The sequence below is a fragment of the Coffea eugenioides genome, chromosome 8 (assembly GCF_003713205.1).
Source record: "Coffea eugenioides isolate CCC68of chromosome 8, Ceug_1.0, whole genome shotgun sequence".
Classification (NCBI taxonomy): domain Eukaryota; kingdom Viridiplantae; phylum Streptophyta; class Magnoliopsida; order Gentianales; family Rubiaceae; genus Coffea; species Coffea eugenioides.
The window spans coordinates 42045846-42071489 of record NC_040042.1 but is presented as its reverse complement, the minus strand read 5'-3'; the positions used below and the strand labels follow the sequence as shown (position 1 = coordinate 42071489).

At 37.1% G+C, this 25644-nt stretch overlaps 4 protein-coding genes across 6 annotated transcripts; 3 read left to right on the top strand and 1 right to left on the bottom strand.

The window, feature by feature from the left end:
• The first annotated feature begins 129 nt into the window (after positions 1–129).
• Positions 130–4299, top strand: LOC113780810 (U-box domain-containing protein 35). Its single transcript, XM_027326589.1, has 8 exons — positions 130–337; positions 577–668; positions 917–1038; positions 1166–1369; positions 1914–2175; positions 2309–2404; positions 2569–2997; positions 3536–4299. The coding sequence occupies exons 1-8, from the start codon at positions 130–132 to the stop codon at positions 4241–4243; spliced, it is 2121 nt and encodes a 706-aa protein (XP_027182390.1). The 3' UTR covers positions 4244–4299.
• A 2422-nt stretch (positions 4300–6721) lies between these two features.
• Positions 6722–7330, top strand: LOC113780809 (pollen-specific leucine-rich repeat extensin-like protein 4). Its single transcript, XM_027326588.1, has one exon. The coding sequence runs from the start codon at positions 6722–6724 to the stop codon at positions 7328–7330; it is 609 nt and encodes a 202-aa protein (XP_027182389.1).
• Positions 7331–7846: 516 nt separating this feature from the next.
• Positions 7847–15874, bottom strand: LOC113781308 (conserved oligomeric Golgi complex subunit 8). Its single transcript, XM_027327225.1, has 12 exons — positions 15578–15874; positions 15340–15492; positions 13343–13491; positions 12321–12398; positions 12120–12213; positions 11936–12010; positions 11506–11802; positions 10390–10457; positions 10242–10296; positions 9946–10084; positions 9055–9239; positions 7847–8963 (listed from the first exon to the last, which is right to left on the bottom strand). Exons 1-12 carry the CDS (start codon positions 15704–15706, stop codon positions 8658–8660), a joined length of 1728 nt encoding a protein of 575 aa, XP_027183026.1. The 5' UTR covers positions 15707–15874; the 3' UTR covers positions 7847–8657.
• Positions 15875–16997: 1123 nt separating this feature from the next.
• Positions 16998–25409, top strand: LOC113779973. 3 transcript variants are annotated; one of them, XM_027325786.1, is made up of 14 exons: positions 16998–17109; positions 17185–17250; positions 17408–17522; positions 17630–17691; positions 17960–18010; positions 18119–18145; positions 19076–19180; positions 22141–22248; positions 22394–22465; positions 22558–22608; positions 23128–23190; positions 23305–23429; positions 24252–24438; positions 24580–25409. In XM_027325786.1, the coding sequence occupies exons 3-14, from the start codon at positions 17420–17422 to the stop codon at positions 25288–25290; spliced, it is 1665 nt and encodes a 554-aa protein (XP_027181587.1). In that variant the 5' UTR covers positions 16998–17109; positions 17185–17250; positions 17408–17419; the 3' UTR covers positions 25291–25409. The 3 variants fall into 3 exon arrangements, with proteins under 3 accessions (XP_027181587.1, XP_027181588.1, XP_027181586.1); XM_027325787.1 differs by having other exon boundaries at positions 17185–17301; XM_027325785.1 differs by lacking the exon at positions 17185–17250.
• Positions 25410–25644: the final 235 nt, after the last annotated feature.

The window sequence follows — 25644 nt, the reverse complement described above, 5'->3', positions numbered from 1 at the left end:
TGGCCTTTATGCTGGTGGCTTTAGGCCCTGTTTATCAGTTATCTCCCCCACCAACCCCACAATGAATGTACAGATGAATGTACAATAACTAGCTAGGAGTAGTTTTGTCCTATGAAAAACGAAATATAAATGGCTCCTCATAGTGGCACAAGCTCTGATGAATCCACCACCAACAATCTCACCGCGGTGACCATTGATAGGGACAAGAACAGTGCATCAGCTGTCAAATGGGCTGTTGAGCATCTCTTGTTAACAGATCATTCAATCATTCTGATCCATGTTAAGATCAGAAATCCACAACCTCGTAGGTACCCTCTCTTTTTGGCTTATGATACATGTAATATAATGACTACGTATGCACCTAGTTAAAGGTCTATTTTCTTTGTTTCATGAATGATATTAGATAGGTTTGTTATTATCAGTCTCATAAGATAAGATGCAAACAAAATTTCACCTGGCAGCATTAGCATGTTGAACTCTGATCATTGGAATAATTAACTATGGCCATTTTGCTAATATATATATATATGTATATATATATGCTGCATGGATCCTTGACAGAGAGTCTTGGCGCAGACGGTGAGGTTGCTAATGCATATAATGCATCAGGGAGTACGGATGAGCAGCAGCTTTTCAAACCATCCCGCCTGTATTGCGCACGTAAAGGGGTACGTGATTTTTTTATGTATGAAGAATAGTTCGAATGATTTTGTGTAGCCTGTTATATATAAGAACAATTTTTGGTCATTGTTGTGGCAATGGATATATTGCATGATCGTCTCTTGATTGAGTTACTTTAAGGCCATTCAACCCAACATATGTATTAGATTGATCACCTTGGAGTAATCGGGTAGCAAAATCTAAATTAAAATCTAACATGACTGTGAATTGTTAATGGATGTGGAGGGAATTCCAGATTAAAGTGAAAGAAGTACTCCTTGAAGGCGTAGATGTTTCCAAGGCAATTCTGGACTATATTTCTGACAATCACATTAAAAATATTGTTCTTGGTGCATCGTCAAGAAATCCCATTGCAAGGTACTCTCTCTCTCTCTGTGATACACACACACACAAGCACTTTCACGGGGCAGATACACACAGAATTGCATTACATTGATGAAAAACACAGTTCAGAAAGACCTAACATGACATATTAGTAATGCAGGAAGTTTTGGACTCATGATGTGCCAACAATTGTCAACAAGGCTGCCCCTGATTTCTGTTCTGTGTATGTAATCGCAAAAGGCAAGAAGCTATCTTTTCGACCTGCTGTAAGATCTAAGTCGACTCCTGTAACTCCTAAACAAGAATCTGCAAGAAACCAGTCTCCCATCAGGTTTAATCACAGTGAACCTGAGGATCTTTCTAGGTACATGTTACTAATCATTGTATGTAATATTGCTGACTTTTCTTTTCTTTTCTTTTTTTCCCCTCCCTCATAAATAAGGTAGTTTGTCTTGGATAGTGCCTCTTAACAAAAATTCTGGTCAACGAGAAGAGGGACATGATCGCATCTTTTAAAAAATGTTCAAATTAAAATGATTCATGTGGCAGTCTTTCTTAGCTCATTATGATAGCTAATAACGATTTACAGACATCGTGAGGACGCACCATTCTTATTCAACCCAGGGTTAAAAATGAGCTACATCATGCCTCTATGGGGTTAGATGAAGGAAGATTATATACAAGAGAAAAAGTTGTGTGTACAAGACCAAACATTCTAGTTTCAATGTAGTGGGGAAACATTGTTTATTGTAGCCTATAGGGTTCAGACCTAAACTATTGGAACATGGTCGAGCAATCAACTGTTGAGAAGTTAACTTTCTGAAATAGATGAGCATGGCCGGGCATGCATAAAAGAAAGTTCAACCATTCCTTCTTTGGCATAATCAGCTTTATCAAATATGAAGCAGGGCATTATCTAGGAGAGAAGAGCAAAAGGGAGTGGGGCCTGCGAAAGTGTGGCCTCCTGCAGCTCTTCCGTTTGGATCAATGGAGAATATTGATATTTCGTTCGTTGCAAAAAGTAATGTACCCAGTCGCAATAGCCTCTCCACCAGTGATAGTGATTCCACTGCACCATTTCACTTTGGACCGATGGAGGCAATTATTAAAAATGTAGATTTTGCTAACATGCTGGATGCTGCAAACAGTGGAAGTTCTGGATCATCTTCAGTAAGTGATAAATTATAAATACTAATGAGTTGCAGAATTGTTGTAGATGAATACAGAGATCATTCTGATGTTTATGTGAATTTTAAAACCACAATGATTCATTACATTGGCTTTATGGAATTCCTAATGGCAGCTTGAAGCTGAAATGAATAGACTAAAACTCGAGCTCAAACAGACTCTGGAAATGTACAATACAGCTTGCAAGGAAGCTCTCTCAGCCAAACAAAAGGTAACGCTAGATGATGCACTTTCTCTCAGGAGTAGTCAATATACTTGCCGCATCCCTTCTCTCCCACCTGTTCTATCATCCAAAAGGACCACATGGTCATGAAATGGTAGCATGCTATCAGCTTTTATAACATTTGGAATGGATACTTTTTGCCCATCTTTCAGGCTAAAGAGCTCGACAGATGGAAAATGGAAGAAGCCCTGAAGATTGAGCAAGCCCGACATTCTGGAGAGTCAGCTGTCGCGATTGTTGAGATGGAGAAGGCTAAACGTAGAGCTGCCATTGAAGCGGCTGAGAAGGCTCAAAAGTTAGCTGATATTGAAGCACAAAGAAGAAAGCATGCTGAGGAAAAGGCCAAGCGAGAAGCAGAAGGAAAGTCTAGAGCACTGAAAATTCTATCACAAAATGATTGTCGTTGCAGAAAATACACCATTGAGGATATAGAAATTGCCACCAATAAATTCTCAAGTTCATCAAAAATCGGGGAAGGTGGTTATGGTCCTGTTTATAAAGGTAAACTTGATCATACTCCAGTTGCCATTAAGATTCTGAGACCTGATGCTGCACAAGGAAGGAAGCAATTCCAACAAGAGGTAAGACATTGCTTTCTGTTTGAGATTACTAGCCTGCATATATGCACACGGGACGCTTAAGGAAAGTTTAAGAAGGAAACTAAAAATTGTCTTCACAGATACTGATAGTGGCGCTTGTCCTTAAATATAGATGATATTTTAACTTTAGGGGAAGAAAAAAAAAGTCTCGTGTCAATCCCACAAGCCTCTTATTCATTGTTATTAAACAGTGGCAGGGAAGAAATAGTTAAGCTTGCAAATGGTATAGAAACATAACCATATTCATCTATTGCGAGCACATGATTACCATTGACAAAATGTTATGCTACATGCTAAGACGCATCCAGACGTTTGTCAAAACGTAAAACCATCTTTCTTCTATAAATTAGATCCTAAACTTTGCTTATCTAACCTAAGATCTAGGTCCAATGACCAATGTCAAAATCTATCGACATTGGCACTTCAGCGGGGTATTTAAACATGCTAGTGGGATAGTCTGTAAATTTGTAGGTATACATGTCGGAATTTCTTTACGTACATTATGGTTTCTATTCTACAGGTAGAGGTCCTGAGCAGCATTAGACACCCAAATATGGTTCTCCTCTTGGGTGCATGTCCTGAATATGGATGCTTGGTATACGAATATATGAACTATGGAAGTTTGGAAGATAGGCTATTTCGCAAAGGTAACACACCACCCATACCATGGGCATTTCGGTTTAAAATTGCAGCTGATATTGCCACTGGCCTTCTATTCCTTCACCAGACAAAACCAGAGCCTCTTGTGCATCGGGACCTTAAACCTGCCAACATCCTTTTAGATCAAAATTTCGTTTGTAAAATTAGTGATGTTGGCTTGGCACGTTTGGTTCCAGCCTCCGTAGCCGATACTGTAACACAATATCACATGACTTCGGCTGCTGGGACATTTTGTTATATAGATCCTGAATACCAGCATACAGGCGAATTAGGGACAAAGTCGGATATATACTCTCTCGGGGTATTGTTACTCCAGATTATCACTGCAAGGCCTCCAATGGGGCTCACACATCACGTCGAGAGGGCCATAGAAGAAGGAAGATTTGCAGATTTGTTAGATCCAACAGTCCCGGAATGGCCTGTCGAGGATGCTCTAAGCTTTGCAAAATTAGCGTTGCAGTGTGTTGAGCTTAGGAAGAAGGATAGACCAGATCTTGGATCTGTTATAGTTCCAGAGCTTAGTCGGTTGAAAGAACTTGGTATGAACAGCATGTTTAACAACTCTTAGAAATCGCCTCTTGCCCAGAGTAAAGATCTCCAAATATAAGCCAGGCAATAATCTTCTTCACTGATATACAATTACCTATATATCAAACACTTTTATTTTATTTTTTATGTGTAGGGTTTTCTGGTGATGTTATCAGAAATGCGTTTGTTGGAACTAGAAATTTTGCAACAACTGCACGTCCTCCAGCATTATGTGCACTGAAAACAGAAGAAGGTACGAAAAACAAATTTAACAAGAAGCATGAACGCTACTAAATGGCCCCAAAAATTTAACAAATGAAAATCACATGTCATAAACCAGATTAGAAACTACTTATCAAATTGAGATAAAAGCTATCATATTACATCAGCTAAGTAAGAACTTCAACCAGGCCAAGAAAAAAAATGAAAAAGATGGTTATTTGTCACCATAAACATATCCAAATTCAGGATGAGAAAAAGGTAATGAGTATAGAGAAACGAATGAATGGGAAGTTCAATAATTCTGCATCAGGTGTCGTACTTAGCTTGTCAATGCTCAATAAAATATTACGGATTAATCTTCCTTTGGCCCTTTTTAAGTACAAACCTTATTAGTATACTTATTTAGCCTCTTCTTCTTTTAAAAAAAGTAATTTTTATTAGTTGAAATCTTGGCTTGTGCATTCAGCAAATATGCCTCTTAGGTTCTTTCCCTTGTCATGGATTCTAAAGTTTAATCACCACAAGCATGAAATCATTGGAAACTCAACCTATTACCCTCTAATTATGTGCAATTACAATAATTTTGATCGCCATTAAGGACAAACATTAGTTTTTTAGAATTTCAATAGGAGAGGGATGTAATTTAAGAAACAACGAGGGAGAAGGAAAATTTGAATCCAAGATCTCTACGTTCTGAGAATCAATTTTAACTATTAAATCAATGCCTCCTCAATTATCATTACTGACTAATTATTTGTTCACGTTGATTATACAATAGATTAATGTGCATGGGAAAAGAAAAGTGATTGTCATAGCCAAGCCAGACATTTGTCCCCAAAATTTTATCCATTTGCTTGGATTACCAGAGTCAAGCTTGTTATTTGTTGATGGACAAAGGGAACAAGCTAGATCAAGAATATGCTGCTTGTTCCATGTATAGCCCCACAAGAATGTTATATCAAAAGGAGCTCCTTAGAATCTGCAATAATTGAATATGAAATTCTTTGCTTGGAGTCAAAGTTGAAATGGTTGAGTGGAAAAGTCCTTCTGCATAAGAAAAGCACATACAAAAGCAAACAGGATAAAGTATGAAACTATTGACGAAGAATTGATGCCCGCAAAGGTGGATTGTGTCTAGAGAAAAGCATATTGAAAAGAAAGGATGTCACTACCAAATGAATCCTGCATAGGATTCCCACTACTGGTAAAAATGATTAACGAATACGATAAGGATCATCAGACATGTTTGACAAATCACCACACTCACAATTTGTAGAGGGTAGTACGCTAGTCACTTAAAAATTTAAATTACATGTAAATTAATAGAGTTAATTGTCAAGATGAACTTGCCAAGATCAAGTTTCACCAGACTCAGTTTTTTCTAAATTCAAGGATTGTTATCACATTTTGGCCTTAACTATTCACCACATAATCGTGACGTTTTTTGTGATAGCTGAGTTTTGTTTACCTACACATTGATTCTAAAAATGTGCTGCAAGTCTCTTTAAATATATGTCATATCTCAATTATTGTAACTTTTTGCATGAAAATGTGGCAAAATCTCCATTAATTCCTTGATTGACCAATTGGTAGGAAGATTGCCACAGTTTCATATCCCTAGTGATGAAGGACTCGGAATGAGTGAAGCACCAAAATCAGTAGTAGCCCCGTTTGGCAAATGAATTTTTTGGGTGTTTGTCTAAAATTTTACTGTAATTTATTGTAGAAGTTGTAAATTTTTTTTTTGAAATGTATAAATTTTTGGATATTTTGAAATACATAATTAAAAAATTTTGAAAAGTTTTTTGAGATTACTAATCAACTTGGCCAAAAACTTAGGTCCCGTTTGGATTGCATTTTCCGTCATTTTTCATGGAAAAATTACTGTAGCGATTTGATGTATGTGAGGAAAAAAGATAATAGGGAAATGTGTTCACGGAAAATGACGAAATTTTTCTACGGAAAACAGCAATCCAAGCAAGGCCTTATTTGCCAAACTAGCTATAGTCCAATGATTTAGGGTGCAATTGTCAAAATAGTCCAACGAGCGTATTCAAATGTCAATTTGTCATACTGCTTTGCAGAAAAACCAACCCTTGAGGCTTTTTTTTGTTAAAGAAGCATCCAGATCAAACTTTTTACTTTCCAATCTCCACAGGCACACATGAATCTAGTAACCCTAAGCTATTCTACCTCACTTCTCGTTTGCACTATAAAATCGCAAAAGTGAATACTACTTCATAGTGGAGCATATATCATGACAAGCTCTCAAGTCATTCGCAACAACTATAGAACGATGTTGCTTTCCAGAGTTCTTTCATCTATTACAAGAAAATGGTTTCTATTGCTTTGTTCTCTCATGCTTGCTAAAGCTATCAAATGTGATGATCAACCTCCACCAGGCACTCCAGCATCAGCAAGTTTGATATGCGTTAGTGACTGTGGAACATGTCCTGTCATATGTTCACCACCACCATCGCCAGTGAATCCAAAGCCACCACCATCTTCCCCACCTGGGCCTCTGCTGACACCGCCAACACCACCAGTGCACCACTACTCGCCTCCACAAAATTATTACTTTCATGCACCACCACCCTCATTGCTTCCAAAGCCATTGCCTCCTGAATCCTCGCCACCTCCACCTCCACCTCCACTTCCACTTCCACCTCCACCTCCACCACCATCTTATATTTCATGGGGTAATGCAGCTCCTCCACCTCATTTCAATTATTTTGGAGGCGGCGGGGGAAACGTTCCTTCTATTCAGGTACCTCCTGGTGTGGGACAGCGCAACTACTCTTACCCTTACTACTACTTCTATTCCTCGAAATCATCATCTTTTGCTCTGCCCGGCTCATCCCTTTCTGTTTTGTTGCTGTTACTTCACGCCTTGTACTATACTTAGTGGAAGTATAAGTTAGATGGGAGTTCTTGGAACTTATGTATGGGATATATGGACTTTTCCAGATGTATTGTGCTCGTGGATTTGTTCTCAGTTGTCTTCCAATCTGCATTATTAGAATCCACCTGACTACCATGTACAGACAGTGTCAGCACTCGATATTTGTATGATAATTTTCTTGAATGTAATTATTTGAGATAAATGTTCGAGACCAAAAGTTACGCCTTCGTGCATAATTGCATATGGAGGAAATCAAGTTTCTATCCTGCATAACATCCTGCGGTTGCTATGGCAGTCTCTAAATGATTTAAAAATATGATGACGGTGCAAGTAGCTCCTCCTGCTACATATCTTTGTTCCATCTTCTAGCATTTTCTTTCTTCTTTCTTCTTTCTTTATATGAAACAAATGCACTAGTACTTTTCTTTTTTTTTTTCCTCCAAAAAATTGTAAAAATGATCAAAAGTGACTGGATAAGACATGAAAGGAAGTCACACAAGTACTTTGAATCAATTCATATCAGGCAAGCCCATACTCGATGCTTATTAGAAAGAGACAAAAAGATAAAACAGCTCTTACAAATGTGACTCCTGGAATCTCAATTTAAAGAATTTTAAGACAAACGGTAAGTATAAAACTTTCTCTTAGCTAGGAAAAGTGAGAAAAAACCCTAGTGCGACAATATATTCAAACCTGACAAAGGACAGTAATTCTGTCATCTGCACAACACACGGAGTAATCAATAATGGAAAAGCATTCTTCAATTCCTATTGCCAAATGACATGTCAAGGGCCTTGCAATCCTGATGACCTCCCAATCTATCTCCCGGCTGCAGCAGCTGAAGGCCTCGAGGCTTGTTCAACTGATGCTTATTAGTTTCCCTGCATCTTCTCGTCTGTAACACGTCAGAATTCTCTTCAGCCAATAAATAATAACAATAATAACCTATTTTATTGCGATAAGCCAGCCTTTGTTTTCACTGCAAATGATGCAACTTGTACAGGAGGAAGAAACCAACGAACCAAAATTCCTTTTGTTCACTATGACCATGAAATTTTTAACAAAGTGTTCCTATCACCATCGGCCTCAATGCCTCAGGACTTTACACCTGCTTACAAAATTAATTTTATCACAGTAAAGATCTGAACATGACCAATTTACTCCAATCGCTATTGATGGTATCCATCTAAATCATAACGATTCTTCACAACCACCCCAGTGAATAGAAGGGTAAAAATGTTAATGGCCCTTCTCCACTGTAGATACAAAATTCTTATTGGCATTAGGGCAGGGAACTTCTGGATTTATTTTAGAGTGAGCTTATCTCCCTTCACATGCTTGATCTTCTGGTGATCCTTTCCCCATCTTGTGGCGTGAGGTTGTTCTGTTGTTCCTCTAGGTTTGCACTTGCAGTCCGCTCAATAGTAGACACTACTCCATTCTCCAAGGAAGGCAGATTTCCATTTTCAGATATATTCTTTCCCTCTACACTTGGAACAGATCTTGGAAGTTCTCTTGATGGAGAGTTTATTACTAGGCGGGTTATTCCATCAAATAAATTCTTGGCATCTGTTATCAAAGAGGCTCCACCAGGGTAACAACGGCCAAAGCACATGGCACAATGTGGAAAAACTACCTGAAAGGAAATACCAAAGGACAACTTAAGCTGTTGTTTGCATGGATTAACAATTGCAGGCAACCGTCAGGACAAGTTCCTTAGATTTCACCTCAAGAAACGCTCTACAGAGTGCAAGGAAAAGTATAGACTCATTATCTCTGAGCATCCTGGTTGTGTTGTATCTCAATAGAGAATCAGAGACACCCTGCAACCCCTTCACTAATTCTTGTGCAAGAATGCGCTTCAAACTCAATGGAGCACAGGGACGCAATTCATTCATTGCTGCAGATACACCTGCAATGTCAATAGGGAGCATGCAAAAGAGAAAGGATTAAAGCAGTAATCCAGGGAGGTATAAATCAGTTAAATGTTCTTAGTGGTCACAGAAACCTTTGGGAAATACGTTCATACATTTTGGGTATCAGGCTATGCAAAAATGTTTTTAAAAAAAAATCATGTTTATCTCAACAGTAAAACTTTTTTTTTTGCTGGAGACGATAGATTCTAAGGTATACCTACTCATACTCTATACTGGGGGCGGGGGGACCCAAAGGGATCAAGGGGGGAACCCGGGGGGACTAACCACCACCGGTCCAGATGGGTGCATACGCACCTGTCGGTGAAATTATTCCAGGAAATCGTGGATTTAAAATGCAGGCCAATAGATTGGATCGCTTGACCTACACCCAAGTAAAGCCTTAAGGCTCCCTTGGGGGCCAACTACTCTAGGAGTAGTTGGTTTATCTCAACAGTAACTTGGAGGCAAAGCATTTAACTTACGTCAGTACGAACAGAGTAAATAAATTAGGCATTGCATTTGTTGCTCTTCTTACTTTTTCAGAAGACAAGTACAGTTAATAGCATGCGTATAAGACATGAAAACACAACCAGCAGACATTACGCTCTACATAAAAAACGAGACTAGATTTGACAAACCAAAAGTTGTGGAGGCATGTCGGACAAAGATTTTTTTTTTTTTTAAAGATTAACTGCTTAGTACCATTCACAAAAACAGCAAGAGGTGGATGCTCCATTAAATTTGGAGGAGGATTAACATCTTCCTGACTTTCTTCACCAAATGTACTGGAAGGAAAGCCAACAGCTGGTAGCGGGACCCAGCGATGAGCATCAAGTACTAGCTGGAAGAATATGGAAAATCGCAAATCAGATGCCAAAAATAATACATAGAATGTTGAGGAGGCACTTCAGTAAGAAGAGAAACTGTAACCCAATCTTTAGCTAAGAGAAGAAAACTTGCAACAACATCAAAACCAAAAAGCAAGGCTTCTAAACTACCTGAAAATTCTGAACGGCTGTATTCATATTCTTGGAGAATAAATTGAGAACTGCCCTGTTCAATTGACCAGAATAAAGGCAGTCACATTCACAGGTTGCTTCAATGTCTACATGATTTAAAAAAAATACAGAAGAAACGTTATATTACTCTTCAAAGAGTGGAGGAAGTAAGCCTCGAAAATCCAATCCAACCCAGCCCAATCCCATGGCACCATACTGCAAGACAGAAATAAATAGAACATCATCACCAAGCTAAATGCCAAAAAGAGTTCAAAATGAAAATAATCTGAAGCAGGAAATCACCTTGCTTACATTTATAGGGCAAACCCATAGAAGAAGTGAAAACACAGTGAAAAAGAAATGGTGTCATGAGTCAGCATCCGCAAGTCATACCACATTTTTTACACTTCCATTTTAAATTGTAGCCAATTGCAAGTTAAAGCACATTTCATTTTTTTTTACTATCTTTAACCATCGCAGTTAATAGCAATAATAAAACCACATACATTCCATCACTACATATTCCACTGATACGGTACAGAATGGCACTGTAAGAGCGAAGCCCTTATATTTGGTTAACTGCCTTTCTTCTTGAGCTATTAGGTTGCAAAAACTAAAAGAGGCATATAATACCTAAGATAACAAGAACCACGAGTAAAAAGGTCAACCTTTGATTATGGAAGTCCAATTATAGACATGCATAACTTTAGAGCAAGGAAGTTAACCCAATATGATGTCTTCTAAGAATACATCCTACAGACTGGAATCTCCTTTTAGATGAGAAGAGTCAAAGATCTAGAAACTAAAATCAAAACAATAAAGTGATCTTGAATTTTTATGGCATCAAACATGGTAGTCAGGGACATGCTTCTTCAGACCACACAATCACAAAAGGAATCATGAAGGTTTAAAGACTTCTTCTAGGTTGTAGCATTGGTTCAATATCTATTTCTAAAAGTCACTAGGAAATACAATCATCATTTGATTTAGAAGTACTCTGTTATTAGGTTGGTATAAGTTATAAAAGATCAAATGCCAAAAGAAATCAAGTGATAAAAGTCATTGTTAAACCAGACCTTGGCATGCTCTTACTAGTTTGCAGTTTGCTACACGAACTGAACTTTTCAAACAATCTTAAGCAGTAAAGTACAATTAAACCATAAGAGAAGAAGAAAGTAGAACATAGCATTGTGGTTGGGATTTCAGAAAAATGCATGTGACATGCACTTGCAATTTTGAAACAGAAGGCAATGATGTTACTGACCATGCATTGTTCCAAAATGTTGGACAAAGATCCTCCTTCAGTTATCTTTGGTAGCATGATCTTAAGAGTTTTAAGGTGTAAGGATATTTGATGCATGGCCCAACTAAAGAGAAGTCCACCATCATAGTTTTCTTCACTTCCTGATGTATCATCAGCGAAGATGGCTCGGTATTGGTTAACAACATCAAAAAGATGTGTCCTATGACAGCTTATCATCCCTTTTAAATATTCATAAGCATTTCTCTGGTCAAAGTCATCAAGAATTCCAGCAAGCCATGTCTCACGACATCTGAGAAACTGTAACATCACAAAGACATGAGATCTTGATCAATCTAAGCTTAAGAAGAAGAAAATAGAACAGAATGTAGAGAAAGCATAAGGCTGATATGAAACTATGCTAGAACCTATATATCAAGCTTAACAAAGCTACCTGTAGGCGCATTTCATACTCGCTGAATACTCCTATTCGTCGTAAGTATCCAATGATACGGAGACACTCTGGTAACTGCAAGAGAAAATGAACAACTGATGAATTCTTAGCATCAATATTCTATCACAAATCACTTTGCATCACATGAACAGTATAACCTACAAGTTAGGCTTTGGCAAAGCACCTGAATGTTTGATCTAAGTTTTTGGAGGAGTTGAGAAAGAAGAGACTGTGTGGTCTGCCGAACTTCAGCAGCAAGTGCCTGAATAACTGGTAATCTATTTTCAAGGGGCAAAAAGAAAGAAACAACTGCCTCACAACAAGCCTCAATAAATTTGACAAATGAAATTGGTGGTTTAAACCATGAAGAAAGAAAGTAACTTACTTTGGATGCATTGTCGATAGCTTAGCAACATATGCTTCTAAATCCAGAGCTTCATCATAGTTGCCATTCCGTACACATCTAGAAATAATCAACAGCTTCTTATAAATCTAGAATTAAGCTATAAAGAGTAAGAATAACAGCAAAATAAAACACACACTAAAGAGGTATCATATGAGGTACAAACAAACTCCCTTCACTACCCATATCCTAAAGAAAACAAATTAAAAAAAAAAACCCACACAGAGTACAAAAATTATAATCTACATACGTAAGATTTATGACCAAAGCTGCTATTGTCAGCTCAAGTAACGATGATAAGTTACCAACATTTTACCTCTTTCTCATGTATAAGATAGAAGAAGTACTGGATACCTAAACTATTTCTGGAAGTTCTATCTCACAAATAACAAATGTAGTAAAGACAGTTTTATGCAGTGTCAAAGTTTCAACAGCAGGTGGTTAGTTCTCTTCAATCCTCAAGCATAGGTAGCAGCAATAAACAGTTTGGAGAAGGTACACAAGTTGTGCACATGGTAACATAAACATCATGAAGTTATACCAGTATTGCAAATAGAATTCATTCAACAACAGCTTCAAGTTCAGTGGTGGTACAATGGGACATTCATGACATAAGAGAGTACCGTGACCAGAATTGAGTAAAGGATTTGTCTATCAAAACTAGAGGGAAGGTCCATGGAACCAAAGAAAATTCAGAGGAAAGTCATGCTAATTTACTCCAGCAAGAAGAATGGTGATAGTCATCCGAAGAAAAGATCCAACTACCAGACAACCAGGATAATGCTACAGAAACAATAAACACTGAGCAATTGCATTAAGTGTATCCCACAGTATTCATATCATCATCTAAATTTCCCCATTCTGAGATCAAGATTAAAGACATGACAAACTTACTGGAAAAGCAAAGGCATAAAGGGTACAACTAGCTTTATCTATCCATCGTTCCGAACAGAGACCATTAATTGAATTTATTGCATTATTTTAAAACATGGTCAGAGACATACGTGTCCATCAGCTGAGGAATTTCAAGCAAGTCAAGCAAAGTACTATGGTTTGCCAGAAGAGTTTGGTTCATCTTCCTCTTCTCCAATATTTGTTCTGCAGAGTCAACGAACTCAGAGCAACCAGAAGATAACTTTGGGATTTCAGATATCTGCCAAACAAGAGAAACATATGAACTAATATAACTTCATCATCAACGCAACTCAGCAAGGAGAATGATCTCCAAATGCTGTCTACAACTGAGTTTTGGCATAACAACTAAAAAGCTTACATAATTGGAAAACACATTCAAAATTTGTCATTTTATTTCATTGGCCACAAAACCTACTTATGTAATTGCACACCCTGAAGTATGAAAGAGTTTATGTGGACATATTTCTGGATCAGAATTCATTCAAGGACAGACCCGAAGGACAGATACTGATGTTTTTTAACACTAAATACATAGCAGCTTTCATGAAATAATTATCCTCATTTTCATTTAAATTCCTATAACAATCTTATCAACTTACTACTCATGTATAATGTTGATGTCTAGTGGTGTCTAGTCACATTGACTCTTTCAATGTTCAAATGCTTAAGATAAATCACGTATATTTTAAAATTTCCAAATGCTACATAAGCATGCAGCTCAGAATTATCTAGTTGTCGTTACATACAATGCATATTTTTGACTGCAAGTCCTACATAAGCACATGTACGACAAAATGAGTTCGCAACACAAATATCTTGAAATGAGAACCATGTCAGGGGAGAAAGAATATGATTTCAGGATGACTAAGAGTAACTAACGACAAGTGAACCACTGTAGTTCAAGTTTAGACCAACATCAATATAAGCTTGTCCCCAAAGCATATATAAAAGAAAAGGTAAAGAATATAATTAGTCATTCCTAAGCTTGATTAAGAGGCCAAATTACAAGAAATTGACTTCATCATCTTAGCCGTATTCATCAGAGTTCCATGTCTTCCATGCCTAGGCTAAGAGGAAGGTGCATTTAAATGACTAAGTTTTTAAAGAAAGGCACTTTAAAGAGGCTTGTATCTTGTGCAACTAAGAGCAAGTTATGAACTTGCTCTTCTTCCTAGTTTTGTTTAACTACTTTTTAGTAGATTTTGTAATGTAGAATCAACTTTAACCACTGGAGACTGGAAACAGACATATCTGGGGCAGTACACTTGTGCTAATTAAGCTATTGTCAACTAACTATCGGTCAGTCAGTTTCCAACTTTCTTTTAGCTTTCCAATCTCTACATCACATCTCATTAGCCCAAGAAGACAAAAGAAACCCATAAACTGTTGTCTAGAAATGGAGATGTTGGATGTACATTATTCTTTGGAGGTAATCAAGAAATAGGACTAAAGTGCAATCAACTAAACCAGGACCACGAAAACCATTGGCCTAATTCTTAAACTGTTGACTTTTCAAAATTTAACATCTGTAGTCTTCTGCTATTTACAATGCTGAGAAGTAACATCCTAGAAATTAAACATTAGTTTTCCAACCTGATTTTAGTTTGATTGATATTCAAATATTTCGTGAAAGTAACAGTATTGCCCTCTTCCTAATTTCGCTATTCTACTTTTCTTCTTAGGCGTCTTCCAATAAAGACGTACAAATTCTTTCTGGATGCTGATTCTTACCGTAGGTCAAGTGTGTCCACTGAAGCACATTTGAGTGGTATATGCAACTTGATCGAATGAACCCCATATTTAAGCTATTACCTTCAAAAAACGACCCTGCACATTCTGCATTACTACCATACCATCATCAACCACCAGGAGTTACTCAGACCCCATCACATTTCATCTGCAGGTTGAGACTCTAACACGTACCAAATTGAAAGATCACATTTTTTTTTTAACTTACCACTAAACAATCTAATCTTTAGCCATAGACATAAAAAAAACCAGCAAAGAAAAATCAATCGCACAAAATTACTCCAAATTGCACAAGAAAATTACAAAATTTAAACATAAAAAAGAAAAGTCAAATTACCAAAGACTCGAGGTGTTTATCGATCGAGGAAACTTCGTCTTTAATAGAAAGCAAGGCATCAGCAGAAGAAATGAAAGCACGGTAGTTCCCCACCGCCACCTCTTGCATCTGCCTCCGTATCCTCTCCGCATCTACTCTCAATAGCTCCGGCTCCTACAAATTATAAGAAGAAAATTATGATCACATTGCAATTTCTAGTACAAAAGATTGAATTAATCACGGAGTTAGCTCTAGGTACCTTGTGGAGGCGGTCGAGGGTGAAAGAGAGGAGTTCAGAGACGTAAGGCTGCTGCGAGGCGGAGGCCAGCGGGAGAAGACTAGCGACCGGTGATGAGTTGTCGTCTGATTGAACTTCAGACGACGTCATTGTCGAAATTAATTAAGAGAACTCCTAAATTGGATTCAATTTGAGCTTAATTAGGGTTTCGATCTGATTTTGTTTTCAGGTGGGAACAAACAACTACCGTTGGTGAACACTCAGAGATCTGCTACTGTGTGGCTGTGTGTAACGACGCACCACCGTTGGTGACCGGTAAAGAAACGTTAACAGCTTTGGGCTTATTTATTTTTTGAGAGAATTGCCGAGATAGCCCCTTATTTTTTTTCTTGATATTATGAAAATGTATCACTTAGTTATAGCAATTAACTAAATAGGCAGCAGCTAAGTAAAATACTAACCACTAGAAATTTGTAAAATGTTTAGAAATATTAATCACTAGCAGGAAATTTAAGCTATCAATGCAAAACAATCATTGACCATGTTGTAACTTGTACCAAACAATAAGGGTGAAGATTAGATATATATATATATATATAGCTAAATCATAAAAACGTGTTGAGATTATGGATAGCAAATTGTTTATCACAAAATACCTTTTTCACGAGGGTTTTGCAAAGAAAATTTTAGTTTTAAAAAAATATTTAGTTTTGTTTTTGGACTAATATTTGCATAAGTAGTTTTTCAAATTCTTATCTTGAGATTTAAGTTTTAGAATATATTTCTGTTCTTAATTTATTTCTAAGTTTATGAAAAATATGTTGAACTCTTTACCTTTGGTGTTTAAGGGTGCATTTAATGAAATTGAAATTTGAAAACTGAAATATGAATTTTAAATCTATTAAATTATTGAATTGTTAAGTACTAAATCTGATGTATTTAAGTGTATATAATATTAAATGAAAAGTAAATAACATATTACTTATTTTAAACCAAGTTTTGTCTAAATTCTCTAAAAAATTCAGTGTCACTTAATTAATTTAGATATTCTAGTTTTTATTATTAAACATGTCTAAACATGTTAAGATTTGAATATATTAAATTTAAATGTTGAATTCAATTATCAAACAGGACCAAATTGTTTTTAGAATACAAAAGCTAAACTTGAACTTGTGGTAAAAGTATTTTAGAGGTTCTGATTGCAAAGAGATCAAAAGAACAGGGGCAATCTGGCTATAATAAAGCACAGCTATTGCAAAGAGGTCCTAACTTGCTGGAAACAATGCCCCCACCATGAAAGCGCGTGGAATATTACCGAATAAACAACAACGCTTTCAAGGCGGACTTGTTTTCATTTCATAAAAGGTGTTGCTTTAAATTAGCACGCCTTCGTCTACCGCTCTATTTCCCCAACATGCACAAGCAGCCCCAGACCTCTCTTTCAGTGTTTTAGAGGTTAGAAAACCCCTTCTTTCCATCGCTCTTTAAAAAATTACCTAGAGAAGAAGGGAGAATCTGCAGAATACCCCCGAGGAGCCTACGGAATTAAGCCAGTAAGTTTTATCAATCTCTCGAAATTCTCTCCGGAAAATTTCTAAATTTTTCCATTTGGTCGATCTTTAAACTAGGCAAATGCTATTGGATTTGGGAGACAAGCTGACATGATATTACATGAACAGTAGGCGGTCAAACTGGTAATCAGATAGTGTCCCAATCCGACCAGTTTTGGCAGCACCCTTTATTAAGTGAACTCATTTACACCTATTCAATTTTCTTGTTTTTTGAATAAGATTCACACAATCCGTCATGGTGGCTAACCATTATTCTTGGGTTTTATGTCTGTTCTTTTAGAGGAGGGTGAAAATGGAGTCCTACCAACCAGCTACGACAGAGGTGCCACAACAGGCGCAGCCACAGATTCAAATATACGGTAGCTCAAATGGTGAAATTTCCCCATTCTGGAGAGGTTGGTTGGTTTACCTGCTTCTGTCTCAGTATCTTTTGATGGCCGTATCATACTGTTTTCCATAAAATTGGTTAACTTTTTTGTTTCCAATGATTTAATCCGTGCAGAGAAGTATGAAAGAGATGCAAAGAAGTACTGGGATATATTCTACAAATGCCATCAAGATAAAGTCAGTTTCCTACCTGCTCTTTCTTAACCTGCTCATTCTCTTTTGGCTTTTTCTTACTGCTAACTATTTATTACTTGATAATATCTCTTCGGTGCATGCTATGGACAAGCTTTATAGTTTTTCTTCACCCTGTCGTGACTTTTGGTTTACTGCCACTGATACTTAATTTCTTCCTTGAGAAGTAGTAGTTTACAACTGCTTTTATGAGATTTCTGTCATGCCATGTTCTTTCTTTTTTATTTACTTGTAACTTATTTTTGTGCCTCAGTTCTTTAAGGACCGGCATTACTTGGACAAGGAATGGGGACATTACTTTTCTGTGAGTACATCTTCCTTTTTTGGCTTCATTTCAACATGTAAAAGTAGTTTGTACTATTTTTTGCTTGCCTATTTCACAAATATAACAAAATTCGCTCAATTTCTTCAGGGTGCTGGAAGAAAAGTCATTCTGGAGGTAATCTCACTCCCTATTCTGAAGAAAAACTTAGTAGTTCGGCAACTTCATGCTAGTCCATTCTATGGTTTTCCTCAATCTCTTTGTAGCAGTGAAAATAATTGAACTTTTCCTCAATCTAATCTATTCTATGCTAGTCTATTTGAATTGCTCACTGTTGACTATGCTTACTCTTTCATGTATTTGAATTCTTGGATTTTTCTACTGCAATTTTACACATATTTCTCATTTTGGTCATGCGCTGCTGCCAAAAAAATTGTTGGAATATTTTCCTTGTTCTTACAGGGATAAAAAATTACGCTAGAAAGATGAAAGATTTTGACACACATCTGCACAGAATCATATTGATACCTTCTGAATGGATGCCAATGTAATGATACTGAAATGTGAAATTGCTGCTAGTTATGGACACTAGGAATGTGTTGATGGTTAGTTTATATGCCTATCTTATACTCTTCGTGAATTTTCTTGTGCAAGATAAAGGATTGGTTCTCCAATCCTTCTGCATTTGAAAACTAAGGAGTTTGAAAATTTTTTTTCCTTTGCCCGAAAATTTTCTGCCGTGAAAGTTTTATCCTAGTACATGTAGCATGAAAACTTGTAGTGAAGCCATTTTATACCCTGAAAAAGAATGCAATTGAAAATCGTTAATTGTCTTCCTTTTTGCTTTGTTCTTGAAAGGAAACATGATTCAATGATTCTAGAGAGATTTTTTTCAAACAGACGTGGCATTTGCTCTTGTGTCACTTGACAAAATTTCTGCTTTTGATGCATTCGTGATGTGTGAAAGCTAGACTCTGATTATCCTCTCTGCACTTCCTTAATTATTTGCCATCTATTGTATTCACAAAGATATTCACATCATGTATTCAAGAATCTTTTTTTAATTTGTGGAGAATTGTAATGATAATGACTTTCTTTTTACACAAGGTTGGCTGTGGGGTGGGGAACACTATCTTTCCTTTGGTTGCAAGATATCCAGATATATTTATCCATGCCTGTGATTTTTCACCACGTGCTGTGAACTTGGTCAAGGTCAGTCTTGCTGTTTTTATCTGCAATGTATAAAATATAATTGTATTTTTGTTGTCTATTGGGTTTTGTCTGTCTTACAGGGTCTGGATCTGACTGATTTAGTGGGTTTTGCATTGGGCTCCCCTGCATATCGGGATGTTAATCTTGAAAACTTGAATAAGCAATGAATAATGCCATCTATTAAAGTTTTGCATGCTTTTTCAGTTGATTTCATGATAATACTAAGAAGTAGTAGTAAAAGTGGTATAAACATTTTGTTGTCTGTCAAAACACTATCAGTGGAAAAAATTGTCAGCTTCTTTACAGGCTAAAGATGGCATTGTTTGATACTGTTGGCTTAGAATCCTCTAATGCTTCAAACTTTAATAAGTTCATCATAACTCGATGAAAAATCAGCTAATGATCATTTTAGGCATTTTGAATGTAAGGGGTTAGTGTACATATGGAATTTTCATAACTTATTTGGTAGACTTCCTCCAACTTGGTCCATTTTGCTAAAATACTAAGGCGCTTTAGTACTGACCCACTATTTGCTTCCCTGGGAGTAGAAGAACTATATACCTGGGCTCAACAAGGAAAAAAGAAAAATGCAAACACAAATGGAAATGAGATGAATGCTAAGGTTGTTGCATCAAGTAATACTTCAGAATAAGTTTAAGGATACTCTGTTTGTGGAAAGAAAAAAATATCCTGCTTGGAAATGTTTCTGAATGACAAAGGGGTCCCATTCCAATAATAACAAGTAACAAACATGAAGTCAAAGTGATGGAGAAAGGTGAACCATCTATTCAATTAGCTCCAATACCCAATGCAGTTAGCTATTTATGCTTTTCTGCTCGATCAATGTCCATCTTGTGAAAGCTCTAGTCGAGGAAGTATAATTTTACAGAAAAAATTTGTCACTCTGTGCTTGGGGAGAGTTGATTTAAAGATAACCCTTTTGAAGACAACTCACACTAGCAAATGTTCTGTATGAACCATGTTTAGAAAGAATATATTTAGAACATTAGCTGGGGACCAACAGAGCTATAGAGTTGGGATGTAGTCCAATAAAACTGCAGTTACTAAGAATATTAATTTGATGGAAAGGGTTAGTGTTTGTGATTAGTATTGCTCCAGGGTTCAACATTGAATCGAGTGCCAATATGTGGCTTTAAGGTAGGATTTTAACATTGAAGTAGACCAGGGCAGGTATGTGTTGTATAGGTCAGCATTGCTGTGTTCTGTAGGTCACAAATAGGTAATTCTTACCTGTACCTCTGCAATGCAGTGTGTACTTTTCAGCTAGACAGGTTTCCACAAATAGGGGTCCCATTGCAAAAACTAAGGCACTCCATGTTTTCTGGACACTTGTCTGGTGGATATTTCCACTTCGCAATGCCAAGTCTGCAGGTGTCACATATACCCTTTAAATTTGTAGTATCACATATACCCATTTAAATTTGTAGTTCCCCAAGATCTGCACCCATGACATGGTATAATGTTGCTTAATTGTTGAAGATTCCAAATCTTGTGGGTTTGTTTAAAAGTTTCAAAAACGTATATTACTCCACACTATTGTCAGGTTTATTGAATACTAGACTAAACCATTTAAGCACATTCTTTAACCTATGTTATCCAAAACAAAGTCAATCAATCGTATTTTATATCTAAGCCAATTTTTATCCCATTTTCCTGGGAACAAATTACTTTATCTGTGGAACCCTTTTTTCACGTATTGTTTGTATGTTTCTGTTGCATCTCTACTATGATTAGTAGTGTCTGTGAAGGCTAAATGCATTAAAGAAAACTTCTCTTCTTCTTTCCTTCATTCGTTCAATCATACTCGATATTAGTCAAAACATAGTGATAGGTCTTTGTGGTCAAGTACGGATCAAGATAAATCCCACAAATTCAGCTTTGCTGCCTCAATAGACATGTTCAGAGAAAAACTTCTGTAAATGATCCAATCTTGCTAACTATAATAAAGCATATGCATGAAAAAAATGAATATAAGAGAAGAGAAGTATTCTTGGTAATATATTTGCATCTCTACCAGTATTTCTGGAGGAGTACTGGTATGGATGCATCTAAAACCCACAATAGAGTAATTAGTTCTGGTGAAAATAGATTAGAATTAGCTTACTTTATGATGAAACAATTTGATCAACTGATTGAGAATTACTTAGTTGACGAATATAATATAAGGTTGCGCTATTCTGGTGTGAGCTCTACAAAAATTTGGCCCCATCAACTTTGGACACGTCAGCTTGGATGATGCCACATGCAGATCAGATGGGGCTTCATTTCCCATCTGCATGAAGATCATATGGGGCTGCGCGTCCCATTGGAGCTGATATGCAAAAATTTGGATCAACCAAATTTTAGCACAATCCAGGGTCCAAATTTTGCCACCTTCAGTTCAAAGAAATGTGCTTGACTCTCCTAGCCTTGTATTCCAAAAAATTCTAATATGAAATTCAATTAAATGAAAGAAGTTTATAAGCTTCTTTTAAAACATATATTTGCAGCTATTCTCCAACTGGAAGTAGATCTCCATTAATTTTGTAAAATTTGTGTGCACTTGTCTAGACTGTCCAAGTTAGCACTTGTACTTCATATTTGTACAGTTGGGTCTTGAGGCTTGTTAGAATTGGAGATCCCTGATCTCTATTTTGCACAAGAACATGGACGTCTGGTATTATTGCACATTTAATGTTACCACTTACCTGAAGCACCTTTAAAAAATAGCATAACAACTTTTTCATATAGGGGCATGGTGTCCATTCGGCACTATAATCTGTGTGTGCATAAGGAATTACTTTTAATGAATCTTAGCCTTCTAAAAATGGATTAATAGTCAGCCCATGATCTCGATCAATCTTGACTTGCACCTTATGCATTTTTAGGGTGATTAATATCTGATATCTTATTTAACCACCAATAAACCAATTGTAATTTGCTGTCATACGATAATGCAGAAGCATAAGGAGTTCAATGAGGGCCAAGTAAATGCTTTTGTGTGTGACCTAACTGTTGATGACCTGAGTGAACAGATTCCTCCATCTTCAGTTGATGTTGTTACCATGGTACCGGAATGGTGTTCTATTTTGAAATTTCTTAGTATTTAATATCGTACATAACTAATCTAGTTCATTTCTTGGATTTCATTTATAATATTCTAGATAAGCTAGCCTATTTGTTCTTCAATGAGCTACCTGACATTTTAAACAGATATTTGTATTATCTGCAGTCTCCCCGGAAAAGATGTCCATAGTATTACAAAATATCAGAAAAGTTCTCAAGGTGGGAAAGTATTACTTCCTATTTGACATAAAATTGTGGTCACATAAGTACGATTTCTTTGAAGTGACTCTATGGCTTGTATTTCTTGTCAGCCAAGTGGTTGCGTGTTGTTTCGTGACTATGCAACTGGTGACCTTGCTCAGGTTTGTTTCTGCTTTATGGAGGTTACAGTACTCATATTTTTCATATTTGAATGTTTTTCTTCATTTTAAGTGCCCAAAAATTCTGTTTAGATCAGTTATGTCTTTATCTAGATGCCGGTAAACATGGTCTCGTTTTTTGTTGAAACTTTTTATGTTTGTCTCCATATGAAAGAGTTTCTATATTCACTCCAATTTTGAGTTCCCAAAATTTGACTTCTATGATGAGTGGATTGATGGATATCCACTATGAACAAGAAATCTTTTACTCCGATCCGAGGAAAGGAGATGTTTGGAACTTCTCACCTAGTTTTTTAGGTGACATTATTTTATTTTTTCTGTCTCTTCTAGTGTGTGTCTGTTGGTTTATTGAAAAATTATGGCCCCTGAATATTTTAATCCAAACCAGCCTCTCTAGTCTATCCCTTCTTAAGCCGGATCTAGCAGATTGAGTTCGACTTTTCTATGGTTGTTCTGGTGCTGCTCCAGACTTCTCATCGGACTTTCTCATTGCATGAACAGGAAAGATTCTCTTGCAAAGAACAGAAGATCAGTGAGAACTTCTATGCTAGGGGTGATGGCACTGTAAGTTTAGCTGATATGAATTATGTGCCTTTGCCTTTCCCGGATTGGAAAAGACATGTTTTTTTACTGCAGAAATTCTATTTATCAAGCTTCTCTGTGTCCACTTTTTCCCAGAGGGCTTTCTACTTCTCTGACGAGTATCTGACAAAATTATTCAGCGAAAATGGATTTCATACTGAAGAACATCTATTATGCTGCAAACAAGTAGAAAACCGATCAAGAGATATAGTAATGAACCGGTAAATGATTTTACCTTTTGATCGAAGTAGATCAAATCTGTATTTCTCAGTCGGCAACGCAAAGTTGTCACTCTAGTGTTTGAGTGATCTCAAAATTTGGAATGAGCATTGTGTGACTATCGATACAGGTTGTATGAACTTTTATCTGAACAAAGTAAGATAAGAGGTTTACATATTATTTTCAAAGTTATGTGCGAGTAGCCTGTAACTCTCCATATACATCAGGCGTATCTCCTTTGCAATATTACAGAACTGGTAATTCACAGTAGTATGCTATCACTCCCAGTTAGCTGTTTTTTTAGCTCTCCTTGACACTTGCCACAAAATGGCTGTTCATGTTTTCAGTAATTATTGTTCTGGTTCATCATAGAGATACTGTTCAAAACTAGTCCTCTGCAAATTGCAAACCCAGCATTTGAGAGGAAAGAAGACCGAACTAAGGAGATATTGCTTTCGACGATTAAATTTGACCTTTATATCCAGATTGTTAAATGTCTTTGGGTCCTGCTTAGGGATGCCTTTCCGGGAGGGGAGTGTTGTGTGTAAGCATAGCATTTCTCGGGAACCTTTCCTTCCTTAGGAAAAAATTTAAGCCAACAATGTTGCTGTTGTTGAATTAAATTATTTGTAGCATTTGGTCTAATTTGACAATGTAGGGGTCCTTTTGACAACAATGCTGTAATACTTCGAATGTTCACTGTTTAGAAAGTTTGCTCATCTATGGTTCTGCGAACTGTCTTTGGCCCCTTTCTTCTGTTGGTGCTCATTCAAGGATGGAGCACACTGGCATACACAGCTAAATTGTTGCAATTTTGATCGCAGGCGTTGGGTCCAAGCTGTATTTCGCATGAATGGGGATGATGATGACAATTTAAGCTGTGTTGAAACAGAGCAGGTAAAACCTCAGGTCAAAGATCTTATCCCGAAAATTGCTACAAATGGACTGGAAGTTGACATCTCTGATGGATTGGCTTGTGAAATGTTTGGCATAGAATCTTCTAGCGAAGAGGTACAATTTTTTTTCTGAGTTTTATTCTGGCTTTCCCTTCGCTACTAGTGCACCAAGTTTTATGAACTTGGGACATTTGAATTTCATATGCCTGTAGTATGTTGCTCCAGTTATCAGATGTGTCAATTTGAAATGTAACAGATTATTGAGGTCATTATAAGAGATCACATGTTCAAGATAAAAGTGCTTTCCAGGGAGCACCAACATACCTGCAAATCAACTGGGCTGATGCTATGGGAATCAGCTAGGCTCATGGCTTCTGTCCTTGCTGCAAATGCAACCATTGTTGCAGGAAAAAGGGTCTTAGAACTTGGGTGTGGCTGTGGGGGAATCTGCTCAATGCTGGCCACTGGATCTGCTGATCTCGTGGTTGCCACTGATGGAGATGCAAAAGCACTCGACTTGTTGACTCAAAATGTTGCTTCAAATCTCAAAGCATCGTCTTCTGGCAGGTTAATAACGAAAAGACTGGAGTGGGGAAATGAAGATGATATAGAAAGCGTCAAGGAGCTGAATGGCAAGGGATTTGATGTTATCATAGGCACTGATGTTACCTATGTTCGTGAAGCTATATCACCCTTGTTTCAAACAGCGAAGGAGTTGATTGCAGCCAGCCAGGAGAACGAAGAGGACAGAAGGCCTGCTTTAATTCTGTGTCATCTTCCTCGCAGAGTTGATGAACCATCTATTCTTGCAGCTGCTTCTGAATATGGTTTCAAGCTAGTTGATAGGTGGCCTAAGCAAAACACAAGAAGCTCACTTCAGAGCATTATTAACTCTTGGTTCCACGAAGACGGATATGAAGACTATTTTCCCACTAAAGCTCTCAGTATTATGTACTTCACGACATGATGGACATCAGAAAATTGCCCAATAGAGATTTGGAGCAAGGAGTGTTTCCATGGATGATAGTAGTTTTATTCATGTTGCGACTATGCCTTTGATAGGAAAAGAATATCAAAATTTTCAGAATATTAACGATTGCTAATGTGGTTAAAATTATAAGAATCTGAATATATTGTGGTGGCATTTTCAAAGTAGGATACATTGTAGGACTACAAGTAAAGGTCAAACGCAATGATAAAAGGAGAGGGAGAGAGGGGAGGGGAGAGGGGGGGGGGGGGTGAAGAACTGCAATGGTGAAGGCACTAAGGAAAGTAGCTGATAGAGAAAATGGCTCCCCAAAATGTAAAACTAGCAAGAATC